The sequence below is a fragment of the Schistocerca piceifrons genome, chromosome 6, assembly GCF_021461385.2.
Source record: "Schistocerca piceifrons isolate TAMUIC-IGC-003096 chromosome 6, iqSchPice1.1, whole genome shotgun sequence".
Lineage (NCBI taxonomy): Eukaryota > Metazoa > Arthropoda > Insecta > Orthoptera > Acrididae > Schistocerca > Schistocerca piceifrons.
Window position 1 is genome coordinate 251,031,652 of NC_060143.1, and position 21,448 is coordinate 251,053,099.

At 38.0% G+C, this 21,448-nt stretch overlaps 1 protein-coding gene across 1 annotated transcript in view; it reads right to left on the reverse strand.

The window, feature by feature from the left end:
- The window catches only part of LOC124803257 (dynein axonemal heavy chain 1-like), an 866,140-nt gene that overhangs the window by 155,177 nt on the left and 689,515 nt on the right, over window positions 1-21,448 (reverse strand). The window contains exons 44-46 of the mRNA XM_047264440.1: window positions 7,986-8,181; window positions 6,205-6,398; window positions 5,811-5,965 (exon numbers count right to left, since the gene is read on the reverse strand). Coding sequence (XP_047120396.1) covers window positions 5,811-5,965; window positions 6,205-6,398; window positions 7,986-8,181 — 545 coding nt within the window. The remainder of the gene's footprint in view (window positions 1-5,810; window positions 5,966-6,204; window positions 6,399-7,985; window positions 8,182-21,448) is intronic.

The window sequence follows — 21,448 nt, forward strand, 5'->3', positions numbered from 1 at the left end:
ATTAATGAAAGAGATATAAGTAACTAGGATGCTGTATAAATAAAAAAGAAATGGATCTTTGGTGAAATGCTAGTCAAGTTACCAAAGAAAAGTCTCGGGTATCACCCACAGAACTTTCAAATGTTAATAATAGTGAAAGCAAATTAGAACACGAATTTTATGTAGATAGATACATTGAAATGTTCACTGGAGTTCACTGAAGTAACTAAATGTATCAAAAGTGACATCAGCAGTTTAAGAGTAGCAATGAATACAAGTGGTAGTAAAATTTATAGAAATTGGAAAATTTGGACGAAAAGGTAGACTCTGTACAAATTTGTTTGGATAATAAGTTAAAAAGTAACTAACAAAACAAATGTAAGAATAAACAGACAGCAAATAATGTGAAGCTACACAAGATAGGATTGTAAATTGTTATGAAAAGAGGGTGGAAGCAGTAGTCAGTTCTTGTCTGATGACCTCTGGCCAGTTAAAGAAAATTAATGCTGAAAATAAGGATGAGTTAGAGTTACAAATGGAGAAAACAAAAGCAGAATTGAATAATAAAATAGAAAAAGTGGGAAATGAAGTTGAAAACAGACGTTTGTTAACTACTGAATAAAAACTTGAAGAGTTCAATGAAACTGTAGAACAATATCAAGTTGTAAATGGATCTAAAATTTACCAGCATTGAAAACAGTAAATCATAATGTTTTTACTGTATCAAATGAAGCTTACTTTATCAATTGTAAAAAGTTTCATAGCTTTTGAACCATGTGGAATGTGCACCCCCTTGACTTTATCAGAGAATTTAGTGACTTACCTAGAAATAGGAGTGATCAGGAAGAAAATGTCCTTTATAAGAGGTTATTGGAGAGAGGATGCTTATGGGTAACCTTCCCATTCTTGAGAATAATGCAGGAAATTATTTTTGAGAAAAAAGGGAGAATAGCAGAAAACTGCTTGTGAATTCTGGGCTAGTGAGAGCTATGAGTCCATGAGAGGGACTATTAAAGGTTTCTGTTGGTATTTGATTAACAAACTTAAGTACTTGGACAAAGAATCAGAAAATGAGGCAATAACAATAGGATTAGAAAATAAACAGACACAAATTGTAAGAGAATTGCTTTTGCCAGTCCCCAAGAGTAACATTAATGACTTTTTGATTTATATGGGGAAAAACAGAAGACAATATGAGAAATTGTAAGCCAAGAAACCAACCCACAAGGGATTATCCAGGTTCTGGAAGGAATAACAGAGATGTAAAGGAGCCAAGTGGATGTAGGCGTGACAGAAGGGGCCTGAATGATAGAATTATAGGGAGCAAACTTAAGTTTGTTCCAGTTGAGTTTCGTACTTGAACAAGATCTAGAAAAGACCCACTAATAAATAGGTCAAATTCCATGTAAATGATCAAAGAATAGACAGACACAGTAGAGAAGATGGAGAACTTAAATCATATCTAGAGGTACACAAAACTATTTCCAGTGGGCAAAATAATTCTGCATTACAAAAAATCATAAACACAAAAATTGATAAGATAGAAAAATTTTCAATTGTTGCAGTAAGGGAATATGTTAAGTAAAGAAAACATAAATGTTATAGTAATATTCAATTATTTATAAGTTACAAGTTTAATACTGCTGGAGTTAATGACCTAACCATATAACTTAAGCTCTTCATTGCAGGGTAATCTCTGCAAATCTAAAATATAATTCTCCTTTCAAACACATTTCTCATTGATTCAATGTACTTGACAATAGAAACACTGAACTACAACTAGTATCTGTAATTGTTCATCTATCTTCAGGTATCAACCAAAGGGGTTTCTGCAGTTCCAAACTGTAAACACCCAAGTTGAAATGTAAGGAACTCACTATGCAGGATGTACAGCAGATCCTTGAAGAATTTTTTGAAGAAACTAACCGAGACTGGCAGAGCAACTATATTCGACAGCATGTCATCATGTCATCTCATCAAAAAATTGAGCTTAGAGGAGACAAAGTGACAAGAAAGGAAGTAATTACCAACTTTGTACTTATAAAAAGATGTGAAGGAGTTTCTAGAATCATATGGGTTTGCAGAGCTGTTTCATGGAGATTTTGAAGGTAAAAAAATGAGACTCAACAAACTCTGTCAGAGTAAAATTGATGATTTCTCAACTGCAACTGTTGAAAAAGGAGAAGAATAAAGCTGCATGAAGATAAGAAAACTGCAGTTGACAGACACATTGAACAAGTCAAGCATATCAAAAGTTATTATTCTAGAGGAAAAATGCTTCATCACCAATATTTGAGCAGTGAGTTAAACGTGAAAATAATGTGTGAGAAATTTTCTGTGAGGAAGGTCACAATTTGGACATAAGTATGACTACTACAGGACACTATTCTGCAATTTAGTATTGGCTTCAGAGCAACTTATGTTGACACATGATCTACATGCTCATACCCAAAAAGTAGGATTTTCTTGGAAAATCAATGAACTGAAAAGAAAAATTTGAAACATCAGCTCACGGCTCACAGAATTTGAAGTAACGTGTTTTATGATAGATAGATAGAAGAAAGGCAAGGCAGTCCAGTTACGATTGCCAGAAGAATTTCATTCTTACAGAAGTCTCAAATCAGGTGGCCTGTTATTCAAGACATATGTAATTCCATAATTTCATGGTTTGCCTAAGTTTCTCTACGAACACTGACACAAAAAAATGTGACCTCGTATGTTTGGCTAGAGAATGAGTTTGTGAAGGGGTCAAACCAGGTTGATTCAGCAATTTGTCATTAACTGCTTCAAGCCTATTTGGATGGTTGTCGCCAAACTATGTCTCTTTTTGGGTGTATGTGGTGGGCAAAATAAGAACACAACAATGACTGGAATGTTGATGTATTGGTTTCTTCATGATGCTCCACTAGATGTAGAAAGTGTCAAAGTGTGGTTTCCAATCATCAGTTATTTGTTCATAACCCCCCACAAGATTTTTGGAAACAAGGAGAGAAAATTTTCCAAACTGAACACAATCGAAAATCCTGCAGTCTACATTGGCATAATGGAGAAATTTACCAGAGTAGTGCCCTTGGGGTCAGGTGACTGCCAAGTAAGAACTGGAAGCAGCTCACCAATGACATCCTCAAATCTCAAGACAGCAAACAAAGCCATGCCTTGTGCAGGGAGAGAGATTCTTAAATTTTGAGGCTAATAGAAATCCTTGGGTCACAGAAGAGATACTGAATTTATTTGATGAAAGGAGAAAATACAAAAATGCAGCAAATGAAACAGGCAAAAAGGAATACAAACGTTTCAAAAATGAGATCAACAGGAACTGCAAAATAGCTAAGCGGGGATGGCTAGAGGATAAATGTAAGGATGTAGAGGCATGTATCACTAGGGGTAAGATAGATACTGCCTACAGGAAAATTAAAGAGGCCTTTGGAGAAAAGAGAACCACTTGCATGAATATCAAGAGCTCAGATGGAAACCCAGTTCTAAGCAAAGAAGGGAAAGCAGAAAGGTGGGAGGAGTATATAGAGGTTCTATACAAGGGCAATGTTCTTGAGGACAATATTATGGAAATGGAAGAGGATGTAGATGAAGATGAAATGGGAGATATGATACTGCGTGAAGAGTTTGACACAGCACTGAAAGACCTAAGTCAAAACAAGGCCCCGGGAGTAGACAACATTCCATTAGAACTACTGATGGCCTTGGGAGAGCCAGACCTGACAAAACTCTACCATCTGGTGAGCAAGATGTATCAGACAGGCGAAATGCCCTCAGACTTCAAAAAGAATATAATAAGGTAGGGGTTGACAGATGTGAAAATTACCTAACTATCAGTTTAATAGGGCGCGGCTGCAAAATACTAACACAAATTCTCTACAGACGAATGGAAAAACTGGTAGAAACCGACCCCGGGGAAGATCAGTTTGGATTCTGTAGAAATGTTGGAACATGTGAAGAAATACTGACCCTACAACTTATCTTAGAAAATAGATTAAGGAAAGGCAAGCCTACATTTCTAGCATTTGTAGACTTAGAGAAAGCTTTTGAATATGTTGACTGAAATATTCTGTTTCAAATTCTGAAGATGGCAGGGGACAAATATAGGGAGCAAATGGCTATTTATAATTTGTACAGAAACCAGATGGCAGTTATAAGAGTCGAGGGGCATGAAAGGGAAGCAGTGGTTGGGAAGGGAGTGAGACAGGGTTGTAGCCTCTCCCCGATGTTATTCAATCTGTCTGTATATTAAGCAAGCAGTGAAGGAAACAAAAGAAAAATTTGGAGTAGGAATTAAAATCCATGGAGAAGAAATTAAAACTTCGAGGTTCGCCGATGACATTTAATTCTGTCAGAGACAGCAAAGGACTTCGAAGAGCAGTTGAACGGAATGGACAGTGTCTCGAAAGGAGGATACATGATGAACATCTACAAAAGCAAAATGAGGATAATGGAATGTAGTTGAATTAAGTCAGGTGATGCTGAGGGAATTACATTAGGAAATGAGACACTTAAAATAGTAAAGGGGTTTTGCTATTTGGGGAGCAAAATAACTGATGATGGTCGAAGTAGAGAGGATATAAAATACAGACTGGCAATGGCAAGGAAAGCATTTCTAAAGAAGAGAAATTTGTTAACATTGAGTACAGATTTAAGTGTCAGGAAGCCATTTCTGAAAGTATTTGTACGGAGTGTAGCCATGTATGGAAGTGAAACGAGGACGATAAATAGTTTAGACAAAAGGGGAATAGAAGCTTTTGAAATATAGTGCTACAGAAGAATGTTGAAAGTTAGATGGGTAGATCAAGTAACTAATGAGGAGGCATTGAACAGAATTGGAGAGAAGAGAAATTTGTGGCACAACTTGACTAGAAGAAGGGATCGGTTGGTAGGGCACATTCTGAGGCATCAAGGGATCATCAATTTAGTATTGAGGGCAGCGTGGAGGGTAGAAGTCGTAGTGGGAGACCAAGAGATGAATACACTAAACAGATTCAGATGGATGTAGGTTGCAGTAGGTACTGGGAGGTGAAGAACCTTGCGCAGAATAGAGTAGCATGGAGAGCTGCATCAAACCAGTCTCTGGACTGAAGACCACAACAACAATAATCCCTTGCACACACACTTTCCACAATAACAGAGTCCTGAGACTTTTCGAGGTGAAATTGTACTTTGCTGGTAAGATGTTGTTGCTATGCTGTCTAATTTGACCATTTCGTTACGTCTCTTTTCCATAACTTTTGATGTTATAAAGCATGTTTAACACATTTCCACTATATATATTACACTTGTCAATATATGAGTTACATTTACTACACTTATTTATGCGAATTTTACTTTTACTTGTCAAGTATTGTGACTGACTATTCGAACTTGATGCCATCTTGACATATGTTTTTGCAGATGCAGAGTGTTCTACCAATAGTATATGCTTTCTATGACTTCTATGAAGCACAAAAGGCAGTTTGTAACATGGACCTTAAGGAGACACATTATTTTGTAGCAAGCTTAATGAGTATCTTTCTACCAAAGTGTATGGACTTTGGTATTTATCATATTTTACAATACTTATTTGCTGTCTTCTAAACTTTGTTTATGTGTGACATTGAAAATGTTATTATTATCCAAACTTAAAACAAACAATATTAGGCAGCCAAATAATTTCAAAGCGATTGACCACAATGTACATTAAAAATAAAATCTGGGATATATAATTACATAACTGTACCAAGAATACTACTACCACTGTTATCTTCATTTAATGTGAATAATTTTAATTGTTTTTGTAAACCCATGTTATTAACTGAAAAAGATAAAAAAATAATTTTTTTACTTACTTGTGTGGCTCCAACGAATCAAATATCTTTTTGTATCCAGCCAACTGAGACACAAATGAATCTACAAATGGCTTAAATTTTGGAAGTGCTTCAAGGGACATTATTTCTTTCCAAGATTTGCTTGATAACCATTCTGGGGCAGGATTCTCAACCTCCTAATTGAAACATTGGTGTGAAGTTTAAACATAACAAGTAAAATGTTAGTAAAAGAAAGAAGAAAAAAACTCAAAAGAGCTATCATATGTTTGATACATATGCTATTCTTATTGAAAAGTTCTACACATGGGGAATTACTAGTTTTTCCAAGTTCTGGAAGATATATCAATAAATTTAATGAAAGTACTGCACAGTTAAAAGTTTGATAACAGTTAGCACATTACTATCAGAAACATACCTGTAGAGGGTTTCCCCCTGCCAATAAGAATTGCCATTCCATGGGATCTATTCTTTCTTCATCCATCAATATTCTTACACATAAAAGAAATGCAAAATGCATCTTGTGTTTTTCAAATAGACTTCGGCAGACATTGGAATATAAACTAAATGTAAAGTAATTATTAATATTCTCCACTCTTTCATTTATGTCAGCTGCAAAGTAATGAATATCAAGCTTGTAGACATGGTCACAGAAAGAACCGTGTTCCAAATATAATGATATCCAGATACAGGTATTTAGACAAAAGGAACCATACTATGATTTATTACATCATGATAGTCAAGCTTTAGGTATAAGATTTCTGAATGTTCTCTTTTATAATGAGATCTAAATAATACAATAATGGAAAGACCAGGATGGAATGTAACTATATTATGAAAAGTAAAGTTGCCACTCACCACATAGCGTAGATGCTGAGTCGCAGAGAGGCACAACAAAAAGACAGTCACAAATAAAGCTTTCAGCCAATCAGGCCTTCATCAAAAATAGACGACTGCAGTCTCAGGCAACTGAGGCTGGGTTCAGTTGCCTGAGACTGTTGTCATGTGTGTGTGTGTGTGTGTGTGTGTGTGTGTGTGTGTGTATGCGCGCGCGCGCACGCTTGCGTATCTGTCATCTACTTTTAACGAAGGCCTTACTAGCTGAAAGCTTTATTTGTGAGAGTCTTTTTGTTGTGCCTATCTGCGACTCAGTATCTCCGCTATATGGTGAGTGGCAACTTTCCTTTTCATAATATAAATACAATATACAGGTTCATAATTTTTGACCATATTACAAAATAGCATATAAAAAATCATTACAATGCCAATTTAACTTTTAATTTTAATTAACTATGACACTGTGAAAGCACCATGCAAGAATAACATTTGGCCACACTTTTGTAATTAATTGAAACTGTAAGTTTACTGTTAGCAGTCAGAATTCATTCGTAACTGGTAATAGTAAACTTGAAGCTTCAATCAATATCAGTAAAAGTCATGGTGAAATCTGACCTAAATTTTTTGCATTTAAAGACACACTGTGTCACTCTGCATTTGGGCACAACAGAGCAACAGTACTGACTGAGGACTGTTTTATCTTTTTACATTACTGATGATTATCAAATAATAGTAATAAGAATGTAGGACAGTTTAGAAAGAAGAATCATTATAATTTTTCTTTAAAATTGTAATAATGCCATTTGATAAAACATCATTTTTGGGAGGTGACTGTCTACAGCCATTAAGAAATGTATAAAATGGTTATTTGAAACATCAGATGCTTTTATTTTAAACCCAAATATCTACCGGTTTTGGTCTTGGACCATCTTCATGGATTAAAATGATTTACGTCACCATATTTCATTAGTCATTATTTAAAATGTGTAGCGCATGCCATGAATATAAATATATGACACAGGATTTTAAAAGCAGGATTACAAATACTAAATGTATACAGAGCGGTACTGTTGTGTCTCTTCAGCACTGCTCTGTATATGTTTAGTATGCGTATGTTTGCTTTTAAAGTGCTGTGCCATATATTTACGTTCATGGCATCGACTACATATTTTAGGTAATGACTAATGCAATACGGTGGCTTAAAGCATTTTAACCCTCATCCGTGAAGATGGTCCAAGACTGAAATCAGCAGATATTTTTTTAAAAATAAAAGCAGTTGATTGTTCAAATATGCATTATATACATGAGAAAATATCCTTGTGTATAGAACACAAATGCAGAAAATATGCATATATTACTGACCTGATGCTTCTGTATTGGTCATGCTCCCAATAAATATGCTGATGAACCATTCTAATGAATACTGGTACATGGGATCAATATTGCCCAGATCTGATACACAGAAAAAGAGTATTTGTGCTCGGTTTGCAACAGGTATATACAGTGCTCTTGTATTATCAATATTAATTTGTGTCTCTTCTGCTGATTTCACCTTTTGCTGTAATGAAATAATGACATACACCATAAAAAATACATGAGAAATATATATTAATAAGATATTTACTTAAATATGTGGTTAAAAAATCATAGATACAAGTTTCTCTTGTACAGTCCATCTCATAAAACAGTCATTTACCTTTAAATGAAATACAACAGAATGTTGCATAATCATAAATTTCTGTTGAACAGTTTGACAAACTGTGAATGTAAAAGAATTAATATTGTCACAATGGACAAATATGGAAACTGCTGCAGGATAGTGAGAAATTGCAGTGTGGAGATAGATGTTCACACATGAGTGTGGCCTCTCACTTTCTGCCATTGTAAACAGTACGATTTGCATATGAATACCTCTGGTAAGAGGCTACTTGGATGTCTTACTGCTAGAAACATTGTTTGACCAAAGCAGTACCCATCCTATCCCAGCATTACATATTCATCTTTTCAATATGTTCATTCCACTTATTAGCTCCTATACACCACCATTGTTAGTTCAGTGTATAGTATGTTACACCAGAGGATAAAAAAAGATAAGCACCCATAAAGGAGTAGACAATGATATGAAACTTTACGGGTTGAGAGAGATTGTGATGTTATTTCACTGCTTACAATATGGAGTAAAATTCACAAAGAACTTCGCAACACGAGGCCACTTATGTATCGGTCATTACAACTGTTCTGCCCTGGATGCACACTCTGATTTACTTAGTAAAGGTACCATGGAACCATTATATTCTCTCCTGATACAATCTGGGGATCTTGCTAGCCATAGGAATACCTCAGTATCAAGCAGATAGTTCACTGACACAGTTCACCTGCTTAGTTGGGTGGTACTGTGCTCGCCTCCCATGCAAGAGGGCCCGGGTTCGATTCCCGGCCAGGTTGGAAATTTTCTACGCTTGGGGACTGGATTTTGTGTTGTCCTTATCATCATTTCATCCTCATCACTGGCGCGCAACTCACTCAATGTGGCGTCGACTGAAATAAGACTTGTACTTGATGATTGGACTTCCCCGGATGGGGCCTCTCGGCCAATGATGCCATATACTCATTTCCATTTTTTTCACTGACACACATGCCATATGTAAGCAAGGGTTGTGCTGTTGAAAAATAGCACTAGAATACTGTCTCAAGAGAGGTAACGCAGATGGGAGCTGGGTGTCAGTGACGTACTGTTGTGCTGTCAGAGTTCCCTCAATCTACATGTTCTTTACCTGAAATCATAACCAATAGTCACCTGTGTGGTAACAGGTGATTTGTGGTGCCCTGGAAATATTTTAAGTTCAGAGTTGGCAGCCATTGCTAGGGCTGCTCAGCAAGCTGTGGCTCGTTAGCAACCACATGGTACCGCACAACAGCCGGACCACATGGTTCAGCCAACCGCACAGCTGGGAATTCCTTGGTGACGCTGTGTAGATGAAGGAGACATGCCAGGAGTGCCAAAATGGCGGACTTTGTGAAACCTTAATGGCAGACATTTCACAGTTCGTAAAGAAATTAATAGTAGCCAGATGAATCATGATATCTCAAAAAGAAACATGTACATTACCATTATTTGCACGATGATCCTGATGGTGTAATCAGATTTTCAATATCTTTATTAGTTTAAACTTTAGTATCTGATGATAAATTATTCTACTAACACACAGCAATGAATTTTCAAAATCTAAACGGTTTATCCAATTTTGTCGATCAACATGTCTTTCAAAAGCTATTACTGAAAACTTAAATTGGTATAAATTACAGGCATGTAACTTGAATAGTACATGAGTTATTGGAAGTCAAAGTGGCCGATTACTATCGATCCCAGCAGGCCATAAGTACTCCACAGTTACACGAAAAAACGGTAGCAGCTTGCTTATAAATATATTTATTCATCTATTTCTTTGTTTACATCCGATATATACTATACATGAAGATATTGGTCCATTATTTACTGTGTTTTAGAAAGTACAGAGACATTAGGCTACTGGCCTACCTTTTGTTGCTATTCCTTTGATATATGTTTATTTAATTTGTTTATGTATTTAATAATGTGTGTTAGAGCATATTTATGGTCCAGCTGTAGGAATATTTATTTAATTTCAAGTTATTTAAATGTAAATACAGTATTTCGAATGTGGTTCATTATGAAACTTCCGGGCAGATTAAAACTGTGTGCCCGACCGAGACTCGAACTCGGGACTTTTGCCTTTCGCGGGCAAGTGCTCTACCAACTGAGCTACCGAAGCACGACTCACGCCCGGTACTCACAGTTTTACTTCTGCCAGTACCTTGTCTCCTACCTTCCAAACTTTACAGAAGCTCTCCTGCGAACCTTGCAGAACTAGCACTCCTGAAAGAAAGGATATTGCGGAGACTTGGCTTAGCCACAGCCTGGGGGATGTTTCCAGAATGAGATTTTCACTCTGCCTTTCTTTCAGGAGTGCTAGTTCTGCAAGGTTCACAGGAGAGCTTCTGTAAAGTTTGGAAGGTAGGAGACGAGGTAATGGCAGAAGTAAAGCTGTGAGTACCGGGCGTGAGTCGTGCTTCAGTAGCTCAGTTGGTAGAGCACTTGCCCGCGAAAGGCAAAGGTCCCGAGTTCAAGTCTCGGTCGGGCACACAGTTTTAATCTGCCAGGAAGTTTCATATCAGTGCACACTCTGCTGCAGAGTGAAAATCTCATTGTGGGTCATTATGTTTGTGAGTATGCATTGGCTTGGAGACAGGGTGGGAGCGCTCTAGCCAATAACAGCGATTGTTCCGAACAAGATACATGGAGAGACTGTGTGGAAGAGGGGGAGGAGCATCATTTCAAGAGGGGACAGGGGAATATGGGAGAGGACATGAGAGATCCTGGACAGTTCGGTGCGATGGACGCACTGTCACAGGAAGGACTTGAGAGAGTGAAGCAGTTTGCGCATGGTCGTGGGACATAGAAATATTTTGTAGTGCCAACTGGTGCACTTGTGAGATTTCTGTGGCTTCTGCAGTGAAGACATAGTACGCGTTTAGAAGTGAATATCTCGCAAGCTATATTGCTGTTCAAAACTAATTACGTGAAGTATGAATCTATTGTTTCCCTGCTATTCAACTTATATTTTATATAATTGCTGGACCATCGACACCAATAAGTGTTTTGCAGTGATAAAGGGCATTGTTAAAGGTACTTCTGCTATAGTACCCATCATCTGAAGTCGTTAAAATAGTACCTGCAGAATTTACTTAATTGCAATCTTTCATTTATAAATTTCTATATAAGATTCAAAGTTCATAATTGCCGAGTGATAGGAACCTTCGATCATTCAATTCATGTGTATATTCATATTGCATACTGTAGACTCAGCAGAATTTGGCTTGTAATGCGGCAACTATGTATGCCAGCCCCTAGACAACAAAACCAGCCCAAACTTTTAATATTATAATCCTGAGTCTGTGAGTTGAAGGCCATCATTTCATTCTTATTTGAAAGCCCACATACCACACCATAATGCTGGTGCTGTCAGATTTCCTTCAATCACTACCAGCTTTAACTGAAAACATACACTGCACCATGAAGCCAGAAGTAACACCAACATGCCTCCTGAAACATTGGAAGAAGGGGACCTCTTTGTAAGTCACAGGCATAGTCACCGATGGTGGTCATTCAGATTACTAATGAACAGCAATTCAAGCATGAAGTGACACCATTCATCAGCAGTCCATGCTTCTTGGTCATGGCACTACTACAAACATAGACATTTGTGATGTGATATGCAGCCTACATATGCAATGGTAATTCCCAAGTCTAGGTGCTGTTAGTGTCTGACTAATGGGGTGGGATGACATAGAATGTTGCATGGACTCCATTACTTGTTTTCAAATGGTATGCTAAGAAGTGAAGAGGTTGCAGTGTCCATGGCACACATTTCATGTTCCTTCCCTTTAGTGGTCGAAGGTGATTGACTGGAATCTTGATGATAAATATGGTTGTCGTCACCTTCCCATGAAGAGCAACATCAGACACTAACAAAACTAGATTCCATCCTAACAGATCTCAGAAGACCTTAACAGTACTGACTGACCACTGTGGCATCCTCAGCCTTCAGACACTATCACATCCTAATGCCCCACAACTCTGGATACTGCATGATTTGATCAGATGGCCAAATGGCAGCCAACAGTGAGGCCCCAAACCCTGACAGGTACTGTTAAATATTGTGTGAATGAGAACTTATGATCTTCATGTCCTTCATAGCCACTGGTCAATATCTGATGGTATTCACACCCCTTACATACCCTACCAGACCTGGTAACAACTCTAAATGGTATTTACATTTCAATGCAATCAAAACATCCACAGAACTTTGATCTTTGTATTAAAACAGCTTTAAGTTGTACGTACAGTACATCTATATTTTATTGACTAATATAAATACAAGTGATATGTAGGTGTAATCCTTCAAAACACACAGTGGAAAATACAATAAAATAAATGTGACTGTTTACAGGAATTTTTAATTCCAGTTGTTATTCATAACAATCACAGTGACACCTAACCTAAAATATTCACATTTAAGAAGTACTCTTAAGCTACCTTTGTAATCAATACTATCTATACCAATAGATATATTGCTACTAACTACATGCAGGAAGCATTGAGCAGCAGACAGACACATGTAAAAGTAGACTGTTGGGAAAGCATCAGCTTTTGGACAAAGTCCTTTATCAGATGACGCACACACACACACACACACACACACACATTCATAAATGCACAACTCACACTCACATGTACACTGTCATTTCTGGGTGCTGTGGCACCATTGCAGTGAGCAGCAATTTTGGTTTGTGTGGGTTTAGAGGTAGGGAGGGGGACAGATATCAGGATAGGGCTGGGGGAAGCTATTTCAGTGGCCCTGTAGGAGTCTTGAGAAGTGTGGTTTGGACAGTCTGGTGTGCTGATAGATGCAGCATCAGGAGAGCTGTGCTTAGGGGAAGGCAGAGGGGAGAGAAGCAGGGAGAGAGAAAGTGCTATTCAGGTGAGAGACGGGGATGGAAGGTGCTTCTGAGGCTGGAGTAGGGGCAGAGATGGAGATAAGAGGCAACTGGAAGACAGGGACTAGGGAATGTTGACACCAGGGGGTTCACGGGAACAAAAGATATGTTACAGGCACAGTTCCCTCATCTGCAGTTCAGAAAATCTGATGTTGGTGGGAACCTCCAATAGGACACTTTTAGTCCCAGCCAGGAGGGTATGTGTGCTCCACGAAAGTTGAGGGCTACACTGGTAGAAGCATAGCTACTGGCAAGGTCATATAAGACAGACAGGCACTGGCAGATGAGCCAGACAAATTGGGTCTCACATAGGGCAAGAGAGGCTCTATAGGTCTAGGGAAGAAAACCCAGGAGTAAAACCCAAGGGAAGATCCTTGTCCTCCAGGTTGGGTGTTGGGTTCGCAGCTAATAATCCCCACTCAGAAAATGAAAGTGTTGCGATGACCACACACTGGCCTCAGAAGAGGAAAAAGATTAATGAGATAGAAAATGGATATTATGATAACCATCTGGAATGTGAGGACACTTACGAAACATGGAAGACTGCAAGAAATTAGAGAAGAAATAGATAAATATAGAATGAAAATAGTGGCACTTCAAGAAATATGGTGGAAAGGACAAGGAATGATAGCTTTCGGGAAACACAGACCAATACATAGTGAAGGAGATACAGGCCATTATATATAGCTCAATGAAGGGAAATATAATTAGTTTCACAGTAGTTAGTGAGAGGCTGTGTTCTTTGAGGTATAGTGCAAGATTTATCAGATATAGACAGAAGATAAATATGGCAAGAAACACAAAGACTAGTGGAAAGCAAAACACAGTATAGAAAGTCTCCAAATTAAAGAAAGGCAGGAAGAATACAAAAAGAAATTAAAAGAGATTTTTGAGACAAGAGGAAAGAATACAAGGAAGGAAAATGATGCAGAAACTAAATGCGAGACTGCTGCAGAGGAAGTACTGGAGGAGGGGGGGGGGGGGGGGGGGGGGGGAGGGGGGGGAGTGTAAAACACAAAAGAACAGTTAAATGTTTTGATGAGGAGTGTTCATTGATAATTCAAAAGATGAATAAAGTGAGGCAAAGAATGCTGTGAAGGGAAACAATACTAGTGTTGGAAGAGTATAGATAGAAGAAGAAATGAGTGGCTAAGTTATGCAGTGGGAAGAAAGCCAGAATGAAAGGGCGAAGATAGAGTTGTTGGACAAAATGAGGGGCAATAATGAGATACGAAAGTTTTATGAAAAATCTAGAGAACTGAAGAAAGGCTTCCAAATGAGAGCAGTCTTCTACCAGAATGAAGATGGAAACTAACTTGAGATAAAAGCATAGCATTGGGAAGATGGCACAATTATTTTACTGAGTTACTCAAAGGAAGGAAGGAGGTAACAGAGAGAAAGCCTTGAATGAAGAACAGGAGGAACTGGATTCATAACTGGAATTAGAATACAAGTGGAGGAGCAGAAAGTCAAACCATCAGACTTACTGAAAAGTGAAGAATGCAATTAAAAACTTAAAGAATAATACAGTGACAGAAGAAGAAGGCAGAAAGGTTGCATTATTAAAATTTGGGGGAAAGAAGATACAAGTGGCCATTAATGAATTAATAAAGTAAACATGGGCAAAGAAAGAAATGCCTAAAGTTCAGAGCATGGGAATAATCTGGCCATTATGTAAGAAAGGCAATAAGTTAGAATGCAGCAGTTACCACAGGATTACTCTCTTAGATACAACACATGAGCTGTGTAGTACGATTTTATCTTCTTGACTGGAAAGCAGGGTGGAAAGGATACTGGAGATTAAGAGATTGGATTTAGAAGAAATAGACCCACAATGACCAGTTATTTTTATCGAGACAAGCAATTTCATTTGTTGTACACTGATTTTAAACAAGCATACAACAGTCTAGACAAGAATAAGATTCTTAAAAGTATTAAAGATATTAGAATCCCTCTAAAACAAGTGGGGTTGGCAGAAACAACAATGAAAGCAACAGTTTATAAGGTCAGAACATAACAAGAGTCATCAGGTGAGTTCAAGTTAGGTATGGGGCTGTGGCAAGGAGGTGTGAACTCTGTGCTATTCTTTAACTTAGCATTAGAGGAGGAAATTCAGGAAATGCCAATGAACTCAATGAGATCAATATGTAATGAGCAGGTCCAGGTGGTGGCATACGTTGATATGTAGCCTTAGTTGCATTCCACGACAGAGCTTTGAAGGAAATGGTGCTGTATTGGAAGGAGTAGCACAGAAGTTGTGACTGGAAGAGGATATAGGGAAAACAAAGTATATGATGACGGGAGGTCCTATTAGAGATAGTGAAAAGATCTCATTTAAAATGAACACTAAAGAATATCAAATAGTGGAAGTATTTAAATATCTAGGTTTGGTAATAAGAGAAGGTAATTGGACAACAGCAGAAAATCAAAAAAGGATAGCAAGTGGAAGGAATGTTAATAAGAGTATAAAAATCAAAATATATCTCACTATTTTAAACCCTTCAGAAATGTATGGATTGGGAGACTGGGTGGTGACTACAAGGGAAGTAGGGTGGTCACTGGGTCACTGGGATGGGAAAGGAAGATTTTGAGAAAGATATTGGGGGAAGTGAGAGAGGAAGACTGCTACAGAGTAAGTACGAAAAATAAGATGGGTTGGTCACATACAGAGAATGGCAGAAACTCAAGAGTGTTAAGAAAGTCTTTATTGGAAAGTTCAAAAGGAGAAGGAGAAAGTGGCTTGAAGATATGGATGAGGACATCAAAGCAATGGGAGTCAGGAATTGGAGAAGGAAACCAATGGGCAAAGAAGAATCGAGGCAAGTGACAAAAGATGTCATGGCTCTAAAAGGGGCTGTAGCATTGAACAGTAAGTATGTATGTATGGTGTTGGTGGGAAGAATACAGATGGTACAGGCTGTGAAGCACTCACTAAAGTCAAGCAACAGGTATTGTGGTCCAACTGGGTGTTCCAGCTGTCTCATGGCCACAGTTTGGCAGTAGCTGTTCACACAAAATGGCGAACAGTGGTTGCAGCTAAGATGGAAGATGACTACTTTCACAGATGTCCCTGCGAGTTAAGGGAATAAGAAACGCCTGTAACAGGACTGGAGCAGATAGTAGTGGGAGGACGTATGGGATAGGATTTGCATCTGGCACATTTGCAGGGATGTGAGCCATTGAACAAGGAGTTAGGAATAGCAGTGGAATTTGGCTGGACAGGTATTTTGCATAGGCTGGAGGACTGCAGAATACCACTGTGTCAGTGGTAGGTAGGATATTACTCATTTCATGGCGTAGTGGGAGATAGCTGAAACTCTTGGTGAAAATGAGATTCAGCTGCTCCAGTCTTAGTGTGTGCTGAGTCATGAAAAGGAAGGCACTCCTTTGTGACTGGTCAGTAAGTATGATGGGTGACTGGGAAGACAAGGCACTGGAGATCTTTTTCTGTGCAAGGAGGGGATGGTAATTCTGCTCTGCCAAGGCCTCAGCAAGAGATTCAGCATATTTGGAAAGGACTGCTCATCATTGCACATGTTTATTTTTTATTTCGTTGTCTGTTTGCTGTCCACAAAACAATCAGTTTTTTGACATTGTCACAGATTTTAGTTCACATATACAAAGGTCTAGTTAATGTACATACATGCACACATCGATCTAAATAGTAACGGTAAGAAATTATTATGCTTTTGTTAGAAAAACAAACATGTTACAAACAAACATGTTATATTCACTGTTTTATAGAGACACTTTACAACTTGAAATATAAATACATACACCGATATAGTGTGTGAAGATCAGAAATTATCATTTTTGTGTTGCAAAAACAAACTTATGCTATATACACTGTTTTACAAAGGGATACTACAACTTGAAATCTGCTACTCAATAACAGCTTTTCTCTATTAATAGATGCTTAAATTTATTCTTTAAAGTATTCATGTTAGCTGTCGTAAGGTCAGATGGAAGCCTGTTATAAAGACGGTTCCTATTGTATGTGCACTACAGCCTGCAGCCTTTTTGACTTGCAATTCTGTAAAAGTTTTCCCTTCTATGTGTATTGTACCTATGCACATTACTGTTTGTTATATTATATTCTAGATTTCGTTCCACAAACGTAACTGTCTGAAGGGTGTACATAGAGTAGATGGTTAGTATTTTATATTTCCCTGCGGATTTCTCTGCAGGGCTCTCTCATGTTTACCTTAGTTACCACTCTTACTGCCTATTTTGCAGTCTGAAGACCCTGTCTGTCTGTATAGAAAGTTGGTGCCCACCCCACATCTAAATACCCTAATGAAGATATGGACATATATTTGTCTCAAGCTATCACAGCACAGGAAGGCTGAGACCCAAGAAGGCTGAGACCCTTTACAGTATACACACAATTGTATTGATTTTCTCACACATATGGTCTATATGTTCTTTCCATGACATCAACAATTATTTCCAAAAATATGTGTTTGTTTGTGTAGCTCAGGGCCAATGGAGGTATAAATAGAGTTCTATTTATGTTGTGATTATAGATAAGCATAAACTGCATCGTCACTGTCTTCTCTTTAGATACGAGTAGCTTATTTGCAGTAAGATAACGTGACAGAAAATTATAATTGATTTCACTACTGTTTGGAGAAGTTTTCATAACACAGTCCCAGCTGAAAAAAGATGTGTCATTAGTATAGCTTACAGCCCTGCAGTTTTTGGGCTCAGTTAAATCATTAAAGTACACAAGAAACAGAAAAGGCCCAAGTATAATTCTTTGGGGCACACCACATTGAAGTATCTTGTGAGTTTCTTTGGTTGTGACATTTCTTGGCCAGACACTTGATGCAGAATTAAACTGGTCTGGCCATGTAAATAATATTTGCAAAAAGCTATCTACTGCCATATATGCCCCAAGAAAACTGACATCTTTTTGTAACGTTAACACTCTGAGGCAAATATATTTTACACTATTTGAATTACATCTAAGCTAATGGGTAGAGATATGGGGATCCAGCAGTAAAGAATATATGAAACGAGTATTTGTCCTACAGAAGAAGGCACTTAGAATTATGGGAAGGAAATGTGATATGGAATCTTGCAGAAATTTGTTTAAAGAATTTAAAATACTAACTGTTCATAACTTATATGTACTTGAGATAATCATTATGGCACTAAACAGTAACAAAACATTTAATAAAGAAACACATGAACACAACACTAGAGGTAGAGAGAGATCCGACAATATCTCTCACTGAATCACACTTTACGTGAAAAACCCTCACTATGCAGGCATAAAATGACTGAATTGTTTCCACCCTAATAGATCCAAATCGACCATTACAGAACTAAAAAAGAAATTAAAACTGTGGCTCCTAAACAATATAGTGTATTCAATATTTCTAGATTTGGTACACTTGTATGATGAAAGACCCTTTTTTCTAAAAATATATGAATCTCAGATCTTAGACTAAATGAAACAATGAAAAAAGATTGGCTTGTTTTTGTAACATTTAAACAGTGTGCCCTGCCACGTGTTTCGTTTGTGCCAATTGTGTTAAACATCTCTATGAATTTCTCACACACTTCTTTTGGGTCATTCGTTATACCATCATTTTCTTTTGATGTTATGCTGGCGTGTCAATGAGTTGCTGTTTACCACATTCTTTATATGTACATTATTTTCCAAGCTGTTTTACTAACACAGGTTGAGTTGCTTATCTGACAGGCATATTTATGAGCTTTAAGGCTAGTTAACTTATCTCTGTATTCCTTTTCTGAGCAGTTTGTATTTTGTTAAATAGTACTGTAATTTAGTATCTCTAAACAGTATGTAACAGTCTTTCATGTTCTCTCTCAGTTCAACGATTTCTGGAGGGAAATCCTCAGCTTTGCGATTAATAGCTTTGTTTACTTGTTTTACTAAAGAAACGGTTTCATTAGCAGTTTTATTGAATAGTTTACAGAAATTTTCCAATTTATCATCGACATTTTTGCATTTTAAACTAGTTCCCATTTTTCACTGGCTAATGCCCTCTTAAATTTATTACAATTAAATTTTCTTTTACACATAAACATATCACTTTTAGTTATATCTACATTCCTTACATCTCTTTCCACAGCAAGGGCTCTGTAGTCAGATTGCACCTAGACCAGTTATACATGTCCATATAACTTCACAGTCGCGCTCAAAATGAACACAGAGACAATATTTTTGTTGGCTGCAATGAACATTCCCGCTCCTATGGCATCTAATCTGTCTTTTCAATAATCACAGTCTATCCTACAGAAATGCCATTTGCACTGCGTAAGTACTTTTGCTGCCTCAGTAGCTGCTTCCTTTGTGAAGTGTTCCCCTGACCTATCAAGTGGAACCCTACTATTCTCACTGCAACACAGCTCAGAAATCTGCAGCCAAGATTGTCACAGAGCTGAGAAAATCTCTGTCTGAGACCCTCTACTTGGCAACGAAACGGAGAACTCTGAACAACTCTGGAAATGATGCTGTAAATTGTGAGCTATGCATGCAGCCCATGCACTAGGCCAGCAGTCTTCTCCCCAATTGTATTCAATACCTCCTCATTAGTTATGTGATCTACCCATCTAATCTTCAGCATTCTTCTGTAGCACCACATTTCGAAAGCTTCTATTCTCTTCTAGTCCAAACTATTTATCGTCCATGTTTCACTTCCATACATGGCTACACTCCACACAAAGACTTTCATAAACGACTTCCTGACACTTAAATCTATACTCCATGTTAACAAATTTCTCTTCTTCAGAAACGGTTTCCTTGCCATTGCCAGTCTACATTTTGTATCCTCTCTACTTCAACCATCATCAGTTATTTTGCTCCCCAAATAGCAAAACTCCTTTACTACTTTAAGTGTCTCATTTCCTAATCTAATTCCCTCAACATCACCCAAGTTAACTTGACTACATTCCATTATCCTCGTTTTGCTTTTGTTGATGTTCATTTTATATCCTCCTTTCAAGACACTTTCCATTCCGTTCACCTGCTCTTCTAGGTCCTTTGCTGTCTCTGACAGAATTACAATGTCATCGGCAAACCTCAAAGATTTTATTTCTTCTCCATGGATTTTAATACATATTCCAAATTTTTCTTTCGTTTTCTTTATTGCTTGCTCAATATACAGATTGAACAACATCGGGGAGAGGTTACAATCCTGTCTCACTCCCTTCACAACCACTGCTTCTCTTTCATACCCCTCGAATCTTATAACTGCCATCTGGTTTCTGTACAAATTGTAAACAGCCCTTTGCTCCCTGTATGTTACCCCTGCTACCTTCAGACTTTGAAACAGAGTATTCCAGTCAACATTGTCAAAAGCTTTCTCTAAGTCTACAAATGCTAGAAACGTAGGTTTGCCTTTTCTTAATCTTCTAAGATAAGTCGTAGGGTCAGTATTTCCTCACATGTTCCAATATTTCTACGGAATCCAAACTGATCTTCCCCGAGATCAGCTTCTACCAGTTTTTCCATTTGTCTGTAAAGAATTCGCGTTAGTATTTTGCAGCCGTGAGTTATTAAACTGATAGTTCAGTAATTTTCATATCTGTAAACACCTGCTTTCCTTGGGATCTTGAAGTCTGAGTGTATTTCACCTGTCTCATATATCTTACGCACCAGATGGTAGAGTTTTGTCAGGACTGGCTCTCCCAAGGCTGTCAGTAGTTCTAATGGAATGTTGCCTACTCCCGGGACCTTGTTTCGACTCAGGTCTTTCAGTGCTCTGTCAAACTCTTCACGCAGTATCGTATCTCCCATTTCATCTTCATCTACATCCTCCTCCATTTCCATAATATTGTCCTCAAGTACATCGTCCTTGTATAGACCCTCTAAATACTCCTTCCACCTTTCTGCCTTACCTTCTTTGCTTAGAACTGGGTTTCCATCTAAGCTCTTGATATTCATACAAGTGGTTCTCTTTTCTCCAAAGGTGTCTCTAATATCTAATTTTCCTGTAGGCAGTATCTACCTTACCCCTGTCCGCCCCCAGTAGCTGAGTGGTGAACACAACAGACTGTCAATCCTAAGGGCTCGGGTTCGATTCCCGGCTGGATCGGAGATTTTCTCCGCTCAGGGACTGGGTGTTGTGTTGTCCTAATCATCATCATTTCATCCCCATCGACGCGCAAGTCACTGGAGTGGCGTCAAATCGAAAGACTTTCACCAGGCGGGCGGTCTACCTGACAGGAGGCCCTCGTCACACGCCATTAATATTATATCTTACCCCTAATGAGAT